This window comes from Xenopus laevis, chromosome 2S (genome assembly GCF_017654675.1).
Source record: "Xenopus laevis strain J_2021 chromosome 2S, Xenopus_laevis_v10.1, whole genome shotgun sequence".
Taxonomy (NCBI): Eukaryota; Metazoa; Chordata; class Amphibia; order Anura; family Pipidae; genus Xenopus; species Xenopus laevis.
This window is the reverse complement of record NC_054374.1, coordinates 150,394,917-150,410,643: the sequence shown is the minus strand read 5'-3', so window position 1 is coordinate 150,410,643 and position 15,727 is coordinate 150,394,917. Positions and strand designations below refer to the sequence as shown.

Sequence of the window (15,727 nt, the reverse complement as noted above, 5' to 3'; positions counted from 1 at the left end):
GGGCTCTATAAGTGTTTTTGTGTGAACCCTTGTGCCATGCAAAGCAAACAATATGCCAGCTTGTAGGGACTGCTACCCTGGCTGAGTTTATTATGCACACAGTATGAGTTGCAGTCTCTGCTCTGAATAAATGTGGAATGTCATTTATGGGAGAATTGAACTTTTATCAGCTGTACAGAACATAAGGATAATTGGTCAGAGTAACATCACTTTAACATGTTTATGTTTCTGTTACCGTAGTTCAGAATTATTGAAGCCAGACCCTTAATCTGCATTACAAGTTATTAACTGGCAACAGGCATTACATTAGGAATCTCATACCCGCCAACTGAAAACACAAATATATACCATAAATGGGCTGTTTTATAAGGTTATTTTACTGTATATATGGGGGGACTGACTTCTTTTTTTTATCCTGTTAGAAATGGATACCGGTACCGCTAAGCCTAGACCAAAACAAAAACGCAGGTCATACGAAGCTGGTTTCAAACTGAAGGTTGTGTCAAGAGCAGAAGAAAGCAATAACATTGTTGCAAGTAGGGAATTTTGTGTTGACGAAAAACAAGTGAGGGAGTGGCGGAAAATGAAGGCTGCCTTGGAAAAGATCCCAAAGGCTAAAAAAGCACAACGTGGTTCAACAACTTCTTATGGGACTCTAGAGATTGAATTACATAAATGGGTTATGGAGTGTCGTCAAAATGGTCACTATGTAACACGCATGGGAATTCGCTTACGTGCCCTTCAAATGGCGAAGGATGACAAATATAAAGCACCAGGCATTGAAAATTTTGCCGCGTCAGCGGGATGGTGTTCCCTCTTCATGAATAGGTTTGACCTATGTTTGCGACGAAGAACAACGATTTCACAGAAGTTGCCGCAAGACCTTGACGAAAAAGTTAAGTCATTCCAATCATTCATCACAAAACAAAGAAGGATTCATAACTATGACCTGGTAGATATTGGGAATATGGATGAAATACCTATGACTTTTGATCTTCCAAGCAACAGAACTGTGGCAAGTTTGGGAGACACAACTTTTTCCCCCAGAACCACAGGAAATGAAAAAAATAATTTCACAGTCGTTCTGTCATGTTTGGCTGATGGAACTAAGCTGCGGCCTTTCATTATTTTTAAAAGAAAGACCTTGCCTAAAAAGGTCAAATTCCCACCAAGAATTACAGTGCGCGCACATGTTAAAGGCCGGATGGATGTCCACGGAACAAAAAAATGGCTGGAAGAAATTTGGAATGGACGACCAGGAGCAGCCTTAATTAATAAACCATCATTGCTAGTTTGGGATATGTTCAGAGCCCACACATCTGATGACGTAAAACAATTGGCAATTAATTCTCAAGTTACTTTGGCCGTTATTCCAGGTGGGCTTACATCTGTATTGCAGCCCCTCAAAGTGTCTTTAAATAAACCTTTCAAAGACAGTGTGCAAAAGATGTGGCATGAATGGATGTCATCTGGTCAAGCTAAACGAACAAAAGCTGGAAATCTAACGAAGCCCGACATAGAATTAATAGCAAAGTGGGTCCGAGATGCATGGGAAGATATTCCAGAGGACATGGTGCAACGCGCCTTCCAGAAATGTGGCATTTGTAATGCTGTGGATGTCGGTGAAGACAGCGCTTTGTATGAGAATGACTTCATTGACGGAGATTACTACAAACTCAGTGATGATGACAATGGCTATGTTGACATCCTCACACCAGCTGAAATTGACGTTCTGCTTGAACATACAGATGATGAGGAGGAATTCAGTTTTGAAGGATTTTAATTTTTTCTGTTTTAGCTTGGTTGCTGATTGAACTAAGGTGGCTGTACTTTTAAGGGGGCTGTACTTTTAAGGTGGCTGTACTTTTAAGGTGGCTGTACTTTTAAGGTATCATTGTTGATACCATATTGACCCTTTCTCCACTTACAGAGTTACGGTAGTTTACTGTTTTTTTATTTGAAATAAATACCGTATTCAAAAACATTTAACCCACTCATGCCTCCATTTTTGATTATTGAAACTTACCAGTAGCTGCTGCATTTCTCACCCTAGGCTTATACTCGAGTCAACAAGTTTTCCCAGTTTTTGTAGGTAAAATTAGGTACCTCGGCTTATACTCGAGTATATAAGGTAACTGTTCCGTGAGTTTGTAATTGATCCTCGGCATTCAGCTGAATAGTAGTGTTCAGTTGTGTTACACATCCAGTCACTCCAGCCTGTATACATTACATTTTTGGCTAACTAACTATATTAGAAACATTTTTTATTTTGAACGGTCTATCTATTTACCTACTTTTTATTTTTATGCTGAACAATTCCTTTAAAGGATGCCTCAACAAAAACAAACTTGGCTTAAGCCTGCTGTGTCTCGGTACTTTTGCACTTTGTGTCCTTCCATTCGAAAAGAAAAGGGAATGTTTAAGCACTGATAATTCTCTCTCTCCACTTGTGGTTTGTAATATGAACGTTCCTGTTACAGAATATATGTTGGTAAAGCATATCTTGTTTATAACATCTAAATGGCTATCAGAAAATTCTGCTCAAGGAGCAGTGGAAATGTAATTGATTACATATGTGTGTTTATTTTAGCACCGTTGGTGAGTAAAGCACAGATTGGTTTAGCAATGGACCTCCAGCTGGAGTGGATGACTCTGGAAGACTTTCAGAAGCACCTTGACGGAACTGATCTGATTCTTCCATCCGAAGCAATATCCAGTAGTACGTATCTCTCTTCTAGCAGTTGCCTTTCTTCCTCTTGTCAGATTTTCATTAAGCTGTATATTTTTTCCCCCTGTTAGGTGCACTGAAAGATGCTGTGAAAAACGGAGATTACGTAACTGTAAAATATGCACTTAATTCAAAAGAAGAATATAATTTAGAACAAGAGGTAATTTCCTTGTAATCCATTTTGGTTTTCACGTTTTCTCAGTTGTGACAACTAGGGATGGGCGAATTGTTTCGCCGAAAAAATGACGCCCATAGACTTGTATGGAGATGTGCGTCAAAAAAAAAATGACGCGCGACAAAATAATTTCGCCGCGCGACAAATTTTTTTTGACGCCCATAGACTTTAATGGGCGTCAGCGACATTTCGCCGGCGCGAATTTTTGGCGAAACGAAATGGGTCAAATTCGCCCATCCCTGGTGACAACCTCTGTTTTCCATTTACTTAATTAGGCTCGTATGTCGTGAAAATTTTAATATAAGCTTCAGCATACTGAAATAAGAACCTTTCTTAAAAATTCTGTACTGTTTCTGAAATAATCAAGTTCATCTTCTCTATCCCTCTCTCAGCATCTGTTTCTCTTCATTTTGCCTTCATGCAGGCGTTGGGTGTCTCTCACTCTATGAAAATCACCAGACATTATGTCTCTCTACATGCAGAATTTGTGCAAAAGGCAGTTATCTTTTTTTGTACTGGAATTGGTTATTTGAGGAATAGGAAAGTAAGCCCCGCCCCCCCATAAGATATTTTGGATCTAACTGTCAATGATTATCTGACACCCAACTGCTGCATGAAGAGAGAATAAAGAGAAACCGATGCTGAGAGAGGAATAGTGAACATAAACTTGATTATTTCAGAAACAATGCAGAATATTTGATTGTATTTACAAACTTTCTTATTTCAGTATGATGAAGCTTATATGAAATTTTCATTTTCGCGATAGTTCTCCTTTAACATTGCACCTGTTATTACCAAATGAAATGTTGCTGATTAAATGGTCCTCTGTGCCTCTCGTGTCACATGATTCTTTTATATTGTACATGAAGATGTTGGATTTTGCTCAGTGGCGTAACTAGATATTACGGGGCCCCGCAGCAGGCCTCCAAAATGTCGAGAGGTTGACCTGTTTTACCAATATTTATTGAAATTGTAGGGCCTCATAGGGCCCCTATACCTCCTGGGACCCCCCCCCCTGCAGCCGCAGGGTCTGCTTTCTCTATAATTACACCCCTGATTTGCTGTTTATTGGTATAGAAATAGGTTGAGGTTAGAAATGCCTAGTATTTTATTGCATAGTATTCTACATTGTAGCGTGAGAGCTGGGTAAGTGAGCGTGCTTCATTCCTGCAGGATTCTAGTGGGATGACTCTCGTGATGTTGGCTGCAGCAGCAGGGCAAGATGATGTTCTTCGGCTACTAATAAAGAAAGGAGCAAAAATTAACGCTAAACAGAAAAACGGGACCACTGCTTTGATTCATGCTGCTGAAAAAGTGAGTGTCTTTCCATCACTTTCCCCATGTTCCTTTTAAAATTTAGTAAACTTGTTAGTTTTGTCCATGGTAAATGGAAGGTAATATTGATTAGCCACTGCTTTCAAGTATTCATAAAAAAAAAGATGATTGCACGGCTCTGTGTCGGGTACATGGGGTGTTGATTCCCAGTGTTTTGCCGCTCACACAATTAAATGCAAGATGTACAGCAAAATCATTTTTTTTTATTTTGGAATGGAAATATCCTGCACATTGGTAAACCTGTAATTCTAGTTAGTATGGCAGTGAGTGTTTGATAATTGTCTGATCCACTAGTAGCTGGCAGGGTCTAAGTGATTACTATACAAGGCAGTAGTAAAGAACTTCCCTGCTTTTGTTCTCCCCCGCCAAGCCCCTCCCCATGTCCCATAACCTAGTGCTGCTGGTTAGACATGATGACAGTTGGTTTATACTACTTCACTTGTTAAGCTCCTTTGTTTAACATGCCATAATGCAATTAGACTGAGCCTCTGAGATTAAAGGAGTTGTTCAGTGTAAAAATAAAAACTAGGTAAATAAATAGGCTGTGCAAAATAAAAAATGTTTCTAATGTAGTTAGTTCGGCAAAATTGTAATATATAAAGGCTGGAGTGACTGGATGTGTAACATAATAACCAGAACACTACTTCCTGCTTTTCAGCTCTCTTGGTTTACACTGATTTGGTTAACCTGGTTACTTGGAGACTTGAGGAGGGGGGCCACATGGGTCATATCTGTTGCTTTTGAATCTGAGCTGAATGCTGAGGATCAATTGCAAACTCACTGAACAGTTATGTCCCATGTGGCCCCCCTTCAAGAAATCTGAAAAGCAGGAAGTAGTGTTCTGGCTATTATGTTAGACATCCAGTCACTCCAGTCTTTATATATTACAATTAGAAACATTTTTTATTTTGCACAGCCTATCTATTTACCTAGTTTTTATTTTTACACTGAACAACTCCTTTACAGTGTACATTACATTTTTGGCTAACTACAGTATAACCCCGAATTGATGTACCTGGATTTTACGTTTTCCCGCATTTTACGCTGTTTTCCTACAGTCCCTTCATGTTCTAATGCATATCAATAGTTTTTCCCTGGTTTTACGTTTCGTTTTCCCAGTTTTTAAGTCGCTTTATGACCCTTGCCAATTACTCTAAATGTTAAAGGGATTTTATTGATAAAATAGTGTTCAGACATCCGAAACGTGTTAAACGTTGCACAAGTCTGCTGGGAATCGGAAAGGAGAGAGACATAGTAAGGGACCGCAGCACAAGACTCTATTCAAAGAGGCAGCAACTGCTTAAGGAGAAGTAGGGGACTGGGGGAATACATTGTGATCAGCAAAAAGGGAAATGGCAGCCTGCTTGAGAAGAAGGGAGGGGGCAGGCAAGCTGTAAAGCATTCCGGAGAGGTAACCCTTTGTTGGAGAAGAATGCGGACTGGAGGACTGGAGCAGTTGGAGGGTATGGAGAGGCAAGCAGTGTAAGGGACCGGGCACAACATTGCGATCTGCAAAAGGAAAACAGCAGTCTGCTTGAGAAGAAGGGAGGGGGCAGGCAGGAAAGTTGTAGAAGAATTCCGGAGAGGTAACCCTTTGTTGGAAAGTGGACAGGACTGGAGCAGCAGCAGTGTTGGATACTGTGGAAAGGCAAGCAGTGCTAAAGGAGGAGTTAGGGACTGGGGCACAAGATTGTAGTTTGACGGAGCACATTTACATGTCCTTAACACCTTTCCCTTATTTTACGTTTTCCCGGATTTTACGTTTTTTTTCCACAATCCCTTGAGAAACGGAAAATCAGGGTTCTACTGTAACTATATTAGAAATATTCTTTATTTTGCACAGCCTATCGATTTACCCAGTTTGTGTTTTCACACTGAACTGTTCCTTTAAGGTTTCATTTTCACAACTACCTCCATCCTTAGAACTATTTAAAGGGGTTATTCACCTTCCAAGCACTTTTTTCAGTTCAGTTGTTTTCAGATTGTTCTCCATAAACAGACTCTTACAGTTACTTTCCATTATTTATTCTTAAATATGTTTTCAAAATCTTAGTTTAAAGTTTAATGTCTCTGGTGTTTGAATCTGGCAGTAATTCAGCTGCAGACTCTAAACTGTTACAACTTGCTACATTTAGGGGGTTATTTACTAAACTCAGTATGCAAAAATCACGAAAAATTTGATTTCTTTTTTTTCTTTTTATAAAATCGGACTTTAAAAAAAAAAAAAAAAATCACGAATTTTTCTGAATCTATTAAACCCCGAGGATGGTAAAGTCCGAATCTGTAAATGCGGCATCTCAGACCTGTCGAGGTTGCATATAAGTCAATTGGAGAAGTCCCAATGATTTTTTGATGTGCACTGGGTTTCATGCAAACCCCTTGAGTTTTCGGGTTAAAATTTCGAAAAAATCAAGATCTCCCCTATCTCCACTGCAGTTCTAGCTGAGGCAGGCATCTTGGATTTCACTGGCTCCTCCTACCTATATCTTCCAGCCAACTGTAGCTCTGAAATTTTGCTCAGTTGAAATTCCTTGGTTGCTTAGCAACCCTTCTAAGCTATTTTCAAATCAGCCAAACCTGTGTGTTAGCTGCTGTTCAGTAGTGCTGCCACCTGCTGGAAGTTAGTGTGTGCCCTTCATTTGCATAATAACATCACCAGCAGGGGACAAGATAGGGAAATCTCCTGATACTTCTAGTGGAGGAGTTTACTAAAGCTAGGCATTCTGGGTAGAATACTCAAAGCAGTGCTTCAATCTGAGCATGCTCCTAAAATTTGCATATTATAGTCTCTGTTATAGTCACAGTATGGCCTCTCTCAGTGAAAGAACCCATTTGACAAAGTAAGGGATTTTTTAAAACCTGCAGTTTTTTTCAAAAAACTATATATAGTTTGATTAAACGTGTTTAGGTTGTACTGGTCAGATTGTTAATGTGTTTGATTTTGGCTGTGATAGGTGCCCTTTAAAGAGTCGGCTCCCCCCCCGACTTGTTTTAGACGGTGAAAGATGACACTTTACACTTCAATATTAGAAAAAGGGTCGCACAGAAAATAGAAGGTAATTGGAAAAGGCTGTTATTTCTGGTGAACTATCTGAAAACAACTAGGGATGCACCGAAGCCACTATTTTGGATTCGGCTGAACCCCCGAATCTTAATTTGCATATGCAAATTAGGGATGGGAAGGGGAAACATTTTTAACTTCCTTGTTTTGTGACAAAAAGTCGCGCAATTTCCCTCCAGTCCCTAATTTGAATATGCAAATTAGGATTTGGGCTTGGCCGGGCAGAAGGATTCGGCCAAATCCTGCTGAAAAAGGCTGACTCCTGGATTCGGTGCATTCCTAAACAGAACTAGGTGTTTGAAAAGTGAACAGCCCCTTTAATTATATAGGCAACTCACTGTTGTTGCTTTGTACTGCGTGTCACTCCTATTCCTGCTCCCAGCAATCCTCCTGTCTAGTTGTGAGTCTCGCTGACCTAGATGGAAAAGCTGTTGTGAGGGTGCAGTGGATATAGTCTATACCCTTTGCTCTAGTGTCACACAGTGTCAGCCTCTTGGCTACAATCCGACCCTTTCACATCCAAGTCGTTGCGGCGCACTCCAAAGTCAAAAGGATCGCTCGGATAGGTTGTTGGTTAAAAATTCATCCTTTATTGGTTTACATCAGTTTAAAAGAAGAAATGCTAACACATGGTCTGACGCGTTTCGTAACTATGTACTTCATCATCTCCCTTAGCGAAAGACTCGGGGCGGCAGCACCCGGGTCACCCCGTGGAGAGGGTAAGCTGATCCTTATGTATATTTATCTATGAATACAAACAACTGTTGGAAGGAACGTGGGAAGGATTGTGTAATAAACGCAGGGCTCGGGGCAGGTGGTGAGCGGATTTTAAACCGCTGTAACTTTTAATGTTTTAGAGGATCAAGCAGACAGAAATTATTTTTATCAATTCAGAATCTCAGAATTGGTGTTGGGATATATATTTTGGACTGCTACAATCTGACCCTTACCTTGCCTGCACCCGAAACCCTTGTGTTGTCCTGGGTGCAGGTACATGCATTGGATTTCGGTGCTAGAATCTGCTGTGTTTGTGCAGCCCAGCCAGTCTTTGTAGTGTAGGAGCTGATTTTTGTCCGGTGCTTTCCCACTGGCTGAGTTTCAAGCCCTGTGTAGCATTGCTCTTAAAGGCAAACTATACCCCCCAAACAATGTAGGTCTCTCTAAATATATTTCATAAAACAGCTCATGTGTAAAACCCTGCTTCATGTAAATAAGCCGTTTTCATAATTATATACTTTTTTTAGTCGTATGTGCCATTGGGTAATCCTAAATAGAAAGTTGCCATTTTAAAAAATAAGGGCCGCCGCCTGGGATTCTGGGATTCACGGTGCACACAAACATGAGCCAATTAACAGACCGAGTTCTGTCTTTTAAGGTGGCCATACACTCGCCAAACTAGCAGATCTTAACCCGATATGCCCACTAACGGCTGGGATGAGTGATCAGATTGCAATGCTAGAAAATGGGCACCGATGGATCCTGAACCACATTAACTAGCTGATGCGGTCCTGGATTGTGGAAAAAAAATCAAACTTGACCGATCGATATCTGGCAGATTTTTGCCTGATATTGATCGGGAGGACCCATCAGAAACCCCCACACACGGGCAGATAAGATGCTGAATCTGTCTAAAGGACCCATATCGGCAGTCAATCTGCCCCTGTATGGCCACCTTTACTCTCACACTTCTTCCTGTTAGAGCTGCAGTATTTCTGGTCAGGTGATCTCTGAGACAGCACACAGACCATCACAAAATGGTGGTTCAAGGCAAGAGATGTAAAAGGACAATATTTACTTTAATATGCCACTTAATGTGATATAAACTATATGTTGCTCAAGTATTCATTTATGGGGGTATCGTTTTCCTTTAAAGGGCATGTAAAGTCTAAAATAGAATAAGGCTAGAAATGCTGTATTTCGTATACTAAATATAAACATGAACTTACTGCACCACAAGCCTAATCAAACAAATGATTTATGCTTTCAAAGTTGGCCACAGGGGGTCACCATCTTGTAACTTTGTTAAACATCTTTGCAAGACTAAGACAGTGCACATGCTCAGTGTGGTCTGGGCTGCTTAGGGATCATCATAAACAAAGCTGCTTGAGTTCTGCATGGATGGGAAGTAAGGCGGGGGCTCCCCCTGCTGTTCATAAGTATGATTGTTTCCCTGCTCAGCAGTTAGGGACCGTCTGACAATTCCTATCCACAGCAGTAAATGAAGGGAGAATCTCACTGCATACAGTCAGGTTTCTTATAAAAACGGTACACATTTTTTAATTAAAGTATATTGGAGATAGGTTTGTTTTTCATTAAAGAAAGTAAAAATGGGATTTTATTTTTTTGCCTTTACATGCCCTTTAAAGGACCAGTAACGTCAAAAATTTTTACAAAAAAATTTGTTAGAATACAATGAAATAAAAACACCAACACAAATTAAAATTTAAAATAGCAAAGCCTTTATTAAGAAATAACTTACAGAAACTCCACTTCCTGTCCTCTTCAGAAACGGCGAAAGGGCGACCATCCATCTGCAGCGCTTGATTTCTCCTCCTGGCTATACACTGACAGTGTGTCCTCTGCCCGATCGCCTTCTCCAGCTCTTCTACATCCAACAGCAGTATGAAGGCGATGTCTCCCGCTCCTCCGCTCCAGGAATGCAGCCCTGACTGCCGACCCTGTGCCCACTCCGTCACTGTCAAGGCAGCTGAAACAAAGCAGCCGCAAAAGAATGCGTCCAACACTGAGCCGGCAGGAGGAGTAAATAAAAGTAAATCATACAACCCCGGCAGGTCCGCATTGAGTGTATTAAGAGGCTGAGTCTGCACCGCTCCAGGGCGAAAGGCTGTCCCCCACAAAATCCTGCCGGTTCACGATTCAGCCTTCAGCAGCCCAACAGCAGTTTGACAGAGGGAGCAGCAGCAGCTGCAGGCGGGGAGCAGCACGGCTCACCAAAAGAAGCTCGTCCTCCTGGGGTTGCCGGCTCAGTGTTGGACGCATTCTTTTGCGGCTGCTTTGTTTCAGCTGCCTTGACAGTGACGGAGTGGGCACAGGGTCGGCAGTCAGGGCTGCATTCCTGGAGCGGAGGAGCAGGAGACATCGCCTTCATACTGCTGCTGGATGAAGAAGAGCTGTATAAGGCGATGGGGCAGAGGACACACTGTCAGCGTATAGCCAGGAGGAGAAATCGAGCGCTGCAGATGGATGGTCGCCCTTTCGCCGTTTCTGAAGAGGACAGGAAGTGGAGTTTCTGTAAGTTATTTCTTAATAAAGGCTTTGCTATTTTAAATTTTAATTTGTGTTGGTGTTTTTTTTTTCGTTGTATTCTAACGAATTTTTTTGTAAAAATTTTTGACGTTACTGGTCCTTTAAGGATTTTTAAAAAAATAGATTTATATTTGTAAGTGTGTAAAATTTATAACACAAGCAATTTTTTTTTTTTAAAGAACTATTTGGCAACAGTGGCACTTCTTTTGGAGGCTGGTGCTTACGTTAATGTGCAGCAGGCGTCTGGTGAAACTGCTCTGATGAAGGTAATCTTGTTTACATTCAGTAATGTGCAGATGAAGTCTAATAAATCATGTTTTCCGTTTTATGCGTGTTTTTAGAATTCAAGAAGTTAAAAACATGTTACAGGTATGGGACCTGTTATCCAGAATGCTCGGGAAATTGGGGCTTTCTGGATAATGGATCTTTCTGTAATTTGGATCTTCATACCTTGTCTACTAGAAGATCATGTAAACATTAAATAAACCCAATTGGCTGCTTTTGCTTCCAATAATGATTAATTATATCTCAGTTGGGATTGAGTACATGATACTGTTTTATTATTAAAGAGAAAAAGGCAAATATTTTAAAATATTTGGATTATTTGGATAAAATGCAGTCTGTGGGAGATGAAATGTATGGAAACGGATCCACACACACTCAAGTATTTGTAGTCGGGGAGCTTACCCCTTTTATTTTGCTACCACAATAAAATATGATATTGTGGTAGCAAAATCAAAGGGGTAAGCTCCCCGACTTCAAATACGTTTGTGTGTGTGTGTCCATTTCCATACATTTGCTGTTGCTAAGGGACCCGGCTGGGTCAACAGAGCTCCAGCACCACCAGTGCAGTAAACTAAAGGTGTGTGGTTGAAACATTACACGAGTCTATGGGAGAGGGGCCTCCCGTAGTTCGGAGCTTTCTTGATAACGGATCCCATACCTGTACTATACAGCATACATTTTCTGTTGTATGACTTGGCCAAATTATGTTTTGGTGCTTCTTCCCAACGTGAAGTTTGTTATATACGAGTCCTTGTGGGAATGTAGACGATAGTTCTATACCTACTGACTGCCTTGTACTGTGCAAGTTCCCTATCTGTTCATCTTTATCTATGGTTTCCAGTTTATCTTCTCCCAGTGTGAATTAATTATGGATAGTCTGATGGCTAATGGACCTTGCACACCTTCATGTTTTTATAAGTACATTCCAACCTAAGTAAACCATTCTCCGGATTAATTTAAACAACCTGTTTGCATTTTACTGGACACCCAAAGCAATTCCTTAGCTTTACCAGTTATTAACGTTAATATCCATAGAATACACAAAAGCCATGAATATCTTGTAAATTATATCCTTATAAACAGTGACTAGTGATGTCATCAGTTATAAACGGTCAGCAGTGATGTCATTTTTGTCACATGACTCACTAAAACGTGTGTGTTGTAATAAATAAAGTACCCCTTGTTGGAAAATATGAGGATATTAGAAGTGACCTCGGAGTTCCATGACTCCTTCGGGCTCGTGCTTTTATATCTTTTTTCTTTATACCTAGCCGGTAAAACACCTGCTGGGCCGGCATTACAAATTTACCAGCAATGTAGCTGTTGGTAATTTGTAATACCCTTAACAAAAGCCCTTGCCCTCCAGTGAGAACTTACCCTTTCTTCGTCATCTTGCATGTCGTGCCCTGCTCCCTTTTGCGGCATGACTCCTGTTGCTCCACCCCTTTTTGCATCACGGCCCGCCCCTTTAGTTCCCACCCCCACCGCTGGCCGGTAAATTGTTTTTAAAAAGGTGGCAACCCTAATGGTCATGGAACTCCTTCGGTGACTTCTAATATCCTTGTATTTTACAATAGGGGGTACTTTATTCACTACTGTGTATATATAAGCAAATAATTGTTTTCTCTTGTTTCTCTAGGCATGTAAAAGGGGAAACTCTGATATTGTGCGACTCTTGCTAGAATACGGCGTCGACTGTAATGTACAGTCCAAGCATCAGGGCAATGCGCTGCAGTTCGCTATGCAAAGCAATAATGTGCTCTTACACGAGATGATAAAAAAACATTTGGAAACGTAAGTATTTGTTTCCTCGGTCTCCATCACCAGCTGGTTATGTGTTTTTATTTATTCCTATGATCTCTTACACAATATACTGCCTAGTTCTTGGGCTGCGTAACACTGATCTGGCACAGTCCAACTACATCAAGCAACTTCTTGTCTGCAGAATAATATTCATTGCAGTATAAGGTCCCCTTGTTTATTATTAGTTCAACGATATCAGTAATAGTAATAATAGAAATAGTCTTTTGGGCTGAACATACTTCTTAGTAAAAGAAGGTATATTGGCTACAGGGAGTATATTACAGGGATGCACCAAATCCACTATTTTGGATTCGGCCGAATCCCCCCCCGAATCCTTCGCGAAAGATTTGGCCGAATCCTAATTTGCATAGGCAATTAGTTTTTACTTCCTTGTTATATGACAAAAAGTCACGCAAATTCCATCCCAGACCCTAATTTGCATATGCAAATTAAGATTCAGATTCGCTTCGGCCTGGCAGAAGGATTAGGCCGAATCCTGGATTCGGTGCATCCCTACTATATTAAGTATAAAGTACAAACATGAAGCATGATAGAGACCAACATTATAGTCCAAAAACTATATTCATGCTGATAAAAAAAAGGATATTTATTGTCGGCCTAACCTTCAACGGAGAGTATGAGGGCATTCCTGGCTCCTTGAAAGAAACTAGGAACAGGAATTAAGTGGGCTTTATACTTTCCACCCTTGTATATTTTTAATTCAATATTTATGGGCAGATTTATCAAAGTTTCGAATTTGTGAATGTTTTTTTTTTTTTTTTTTTTTTTTTTACTCTAATGAATTCAAATATACAGTACTCACAACTCGAACGGGAGTTTATTTAACAATAAATTCAAATGTCTAATATTCAATCAAATACGAACAACTAGAACATTTTTTCCCTCCGAAAAAAACTTGAATGTCAGGAAGGCAGTTAACATATTCAAATAGTTCAACGAACCTCTGCCATTGACTTTTACATGAACTGGGCAGGTTTAAGGTGGCGAATGTTCGGATAAGAACCGTTTCGACGGTGGAGTTTACATTCGAATTGGGGGATTAAAATTCGAATGGGTGAATTTTGACACCAAAAACAATTCAGAAATTTGAATTACAATTCTTACAAAATAAAATGTATTAAATTGCGATTTTTTTTAACTCGGATGAATAGGATCAATCAAATTCGAGTTTTAAAAACTCGAATGTCAGGAAGGCTGCAAACAACTCCAAATTGATCCCAGGACGTCTTCCATAGGCTATGGCAGGTTTTAGGTGGCAAATAGTCAGATTTGAATTCTTAAAGGAGCAGTGTATGATAAATTTGGAAATTCGAATTCTTTAAAAAACTCAAATCTAATTTTAACAATTCCCTAGTCGAATTTGACAGTTTTGGCCATTAAAAAAAAAAACTCAAATTTGAATTTTCACTTTGACTCTTGATAAATCTGCCCCTTAAAGGAGAATTCAACCCTTTAATTAAAAAAAACCCCGTTACCCATATTTAAACTTACCCCCCGGCGCAGATTCTGGCATCGAGTTCCATGCAGCCATCTTCTGGGTCTTTGTGTCTTCCGGTGCTTCGGCAATTTTCGTGAGTTTTGGCTCATGCGCAGTTGTCGCAAACCGGGAAATTGCTCCAACTGCGCATTCGCTGACATGCCAGTTTCCAACTTAGCTTACCGAAGACCCGGAAGATGGCTGCGGTGAACTCCGATGCCAGAAACTGCGCCAAGGGGTAAGTATAAAGTTTGGGGCTTCTCCCCGGGGGGCAACTAGGCTGGGGGGAGGAGGGAGGGGGGTCTACGTGGGGTGGGAAGTATGGGGTTTTTTTATTAAAGGGTTGAATTCGCCTTTAATGTGTGTGTTTTTTCTTGGATACACAGTGAGAGAGTTGTTGCAGTTGAGGCCTTCTCTAAAATAAAGTTTACCTCCAAAGGACATTTGTGACCCAGAAATATAGAGGGAAATGCAAGGAACATCACTTGGCACCAAACATCAGTGTTCTTGCTCTACTGTTGCTCCTCTTAGTGTCTGTAGTGTAGTTTTAGTTCATTACTAGTGGATCTTTGACTGTGATGCTGGATGACACCATTTTGTCCTTGGCATATCCCTCATGTAATAAATGTCCCATTAGCCTCTCCAGAGTGGTAGAAGATGCAATAAAGGAATACTTTGACACTCGCCTTACTCTGCTGGAACCAATTTTCCCACTTGCGTGTCACCGACTCTGTGAGGGACCAGATTTCTCTTTGGATTTTTCCTACAAACCTCCATTTACTACCCCAGAAGGTAAATCCCTTATTGAATTTACTGCTGAATCTCATTTACTATTGAAAGTCGTGTCTTTCTGGCAATTCTGTTCTTTGCCTTGTCCTGACTGTTGAACCAATGTTGCAATGAGTCCAAACAAGACTCCAATTCTGAAAATTCCTTGCCTGCTTCTTCATAAGTCTCTTAAAGGGGAACTATCACAAAAATGAACATTTTATATAAGCTTCATCATACGCAAATCAGAAACTTTCTAAATACAATCAATTAAACATTCTGAACCATTTCTGAAAGTTTATCTTCACTATCCCAGTGCTGCACAATATGTTGGTGCAATAAAAATGCATTGTAATAATAATAATAACTATGCCTCTCTCAGCACCTGTTTCCTCTTCATTCTGTCTTCATGTTGGAGTTGGGTGTCAGATATTCACTGACAGTTAGATCCAATATATCTTATAGGGGGGCTCCTTTTGCCTAGAAGATGTATTAGAGCTCACTATTAAAATCACCAGACATCATGTCTCTCTACATGCAGAATTTGTGCAAAAGGCAGTTATTTTGTTTGTACTGGAATCAGTTATTTGAGTGAGCTCTAATACATCTGCTAGGAAAGGAGCCCCCCTATAAGATATATTGGATCTAACTGTCAATGAATATCTGACACCCAACTGTTGCATGAAGACAGAATGAAGAGAAACTGATGCCGGAGAGGGATGGTTATTATTATTATTACCATGCATTTTTATAGCGCCAACATATTGCATAGCGCTGTGATAGTGGAGATAAACTTTCAGAAACAGT

At 40.4% G+C, this 15,727-nt stretch overlaps 1 protein-coding gene across 3 annotated transcripts in view; it reads left to right on the top strand.

Moving 5' to 3' along the window:
• Positions 1-15,727, top strand: part of mphosph8.S (M-phase phosphoprotein 8 S homeolog) — a 30,020-nt gene that overhangs the window by 9,231 nt on the left and 5,062 nt on the right. The window contains exons 6-11 of one of the 3 annotated variants that reach the window (XM_018250305.2): positions 2,591-2,719; positions 2,800-2,888; positions 4,077-4,217; positions 10,746-10,832; positions 12,491-12,645; positions 14,790-14,944. In XM_018250305.2, the coding sequence (XP_018105794.1) occupies positions 2,591-2,719; positions 2,800-2,888; positions 4,077-4,217; positions 10,746-10,832; positions 12,491-12,645; positions 14,790-14,944 (756 nt within the window). Of the gene's footprint in view, positions 1-422; positions 1,985-2,590; positions 2,720-2,799; positions 2,889-4,076; positions 4,218-10,745; positions 10,833-12,490; positions 12,646-14,789; positions 14,945-15,727 lie in introns of those variants that run through there. The other 2 variants (XM_018250304.2, XM_018250303.2) reach the window with 2 other exon arrangements.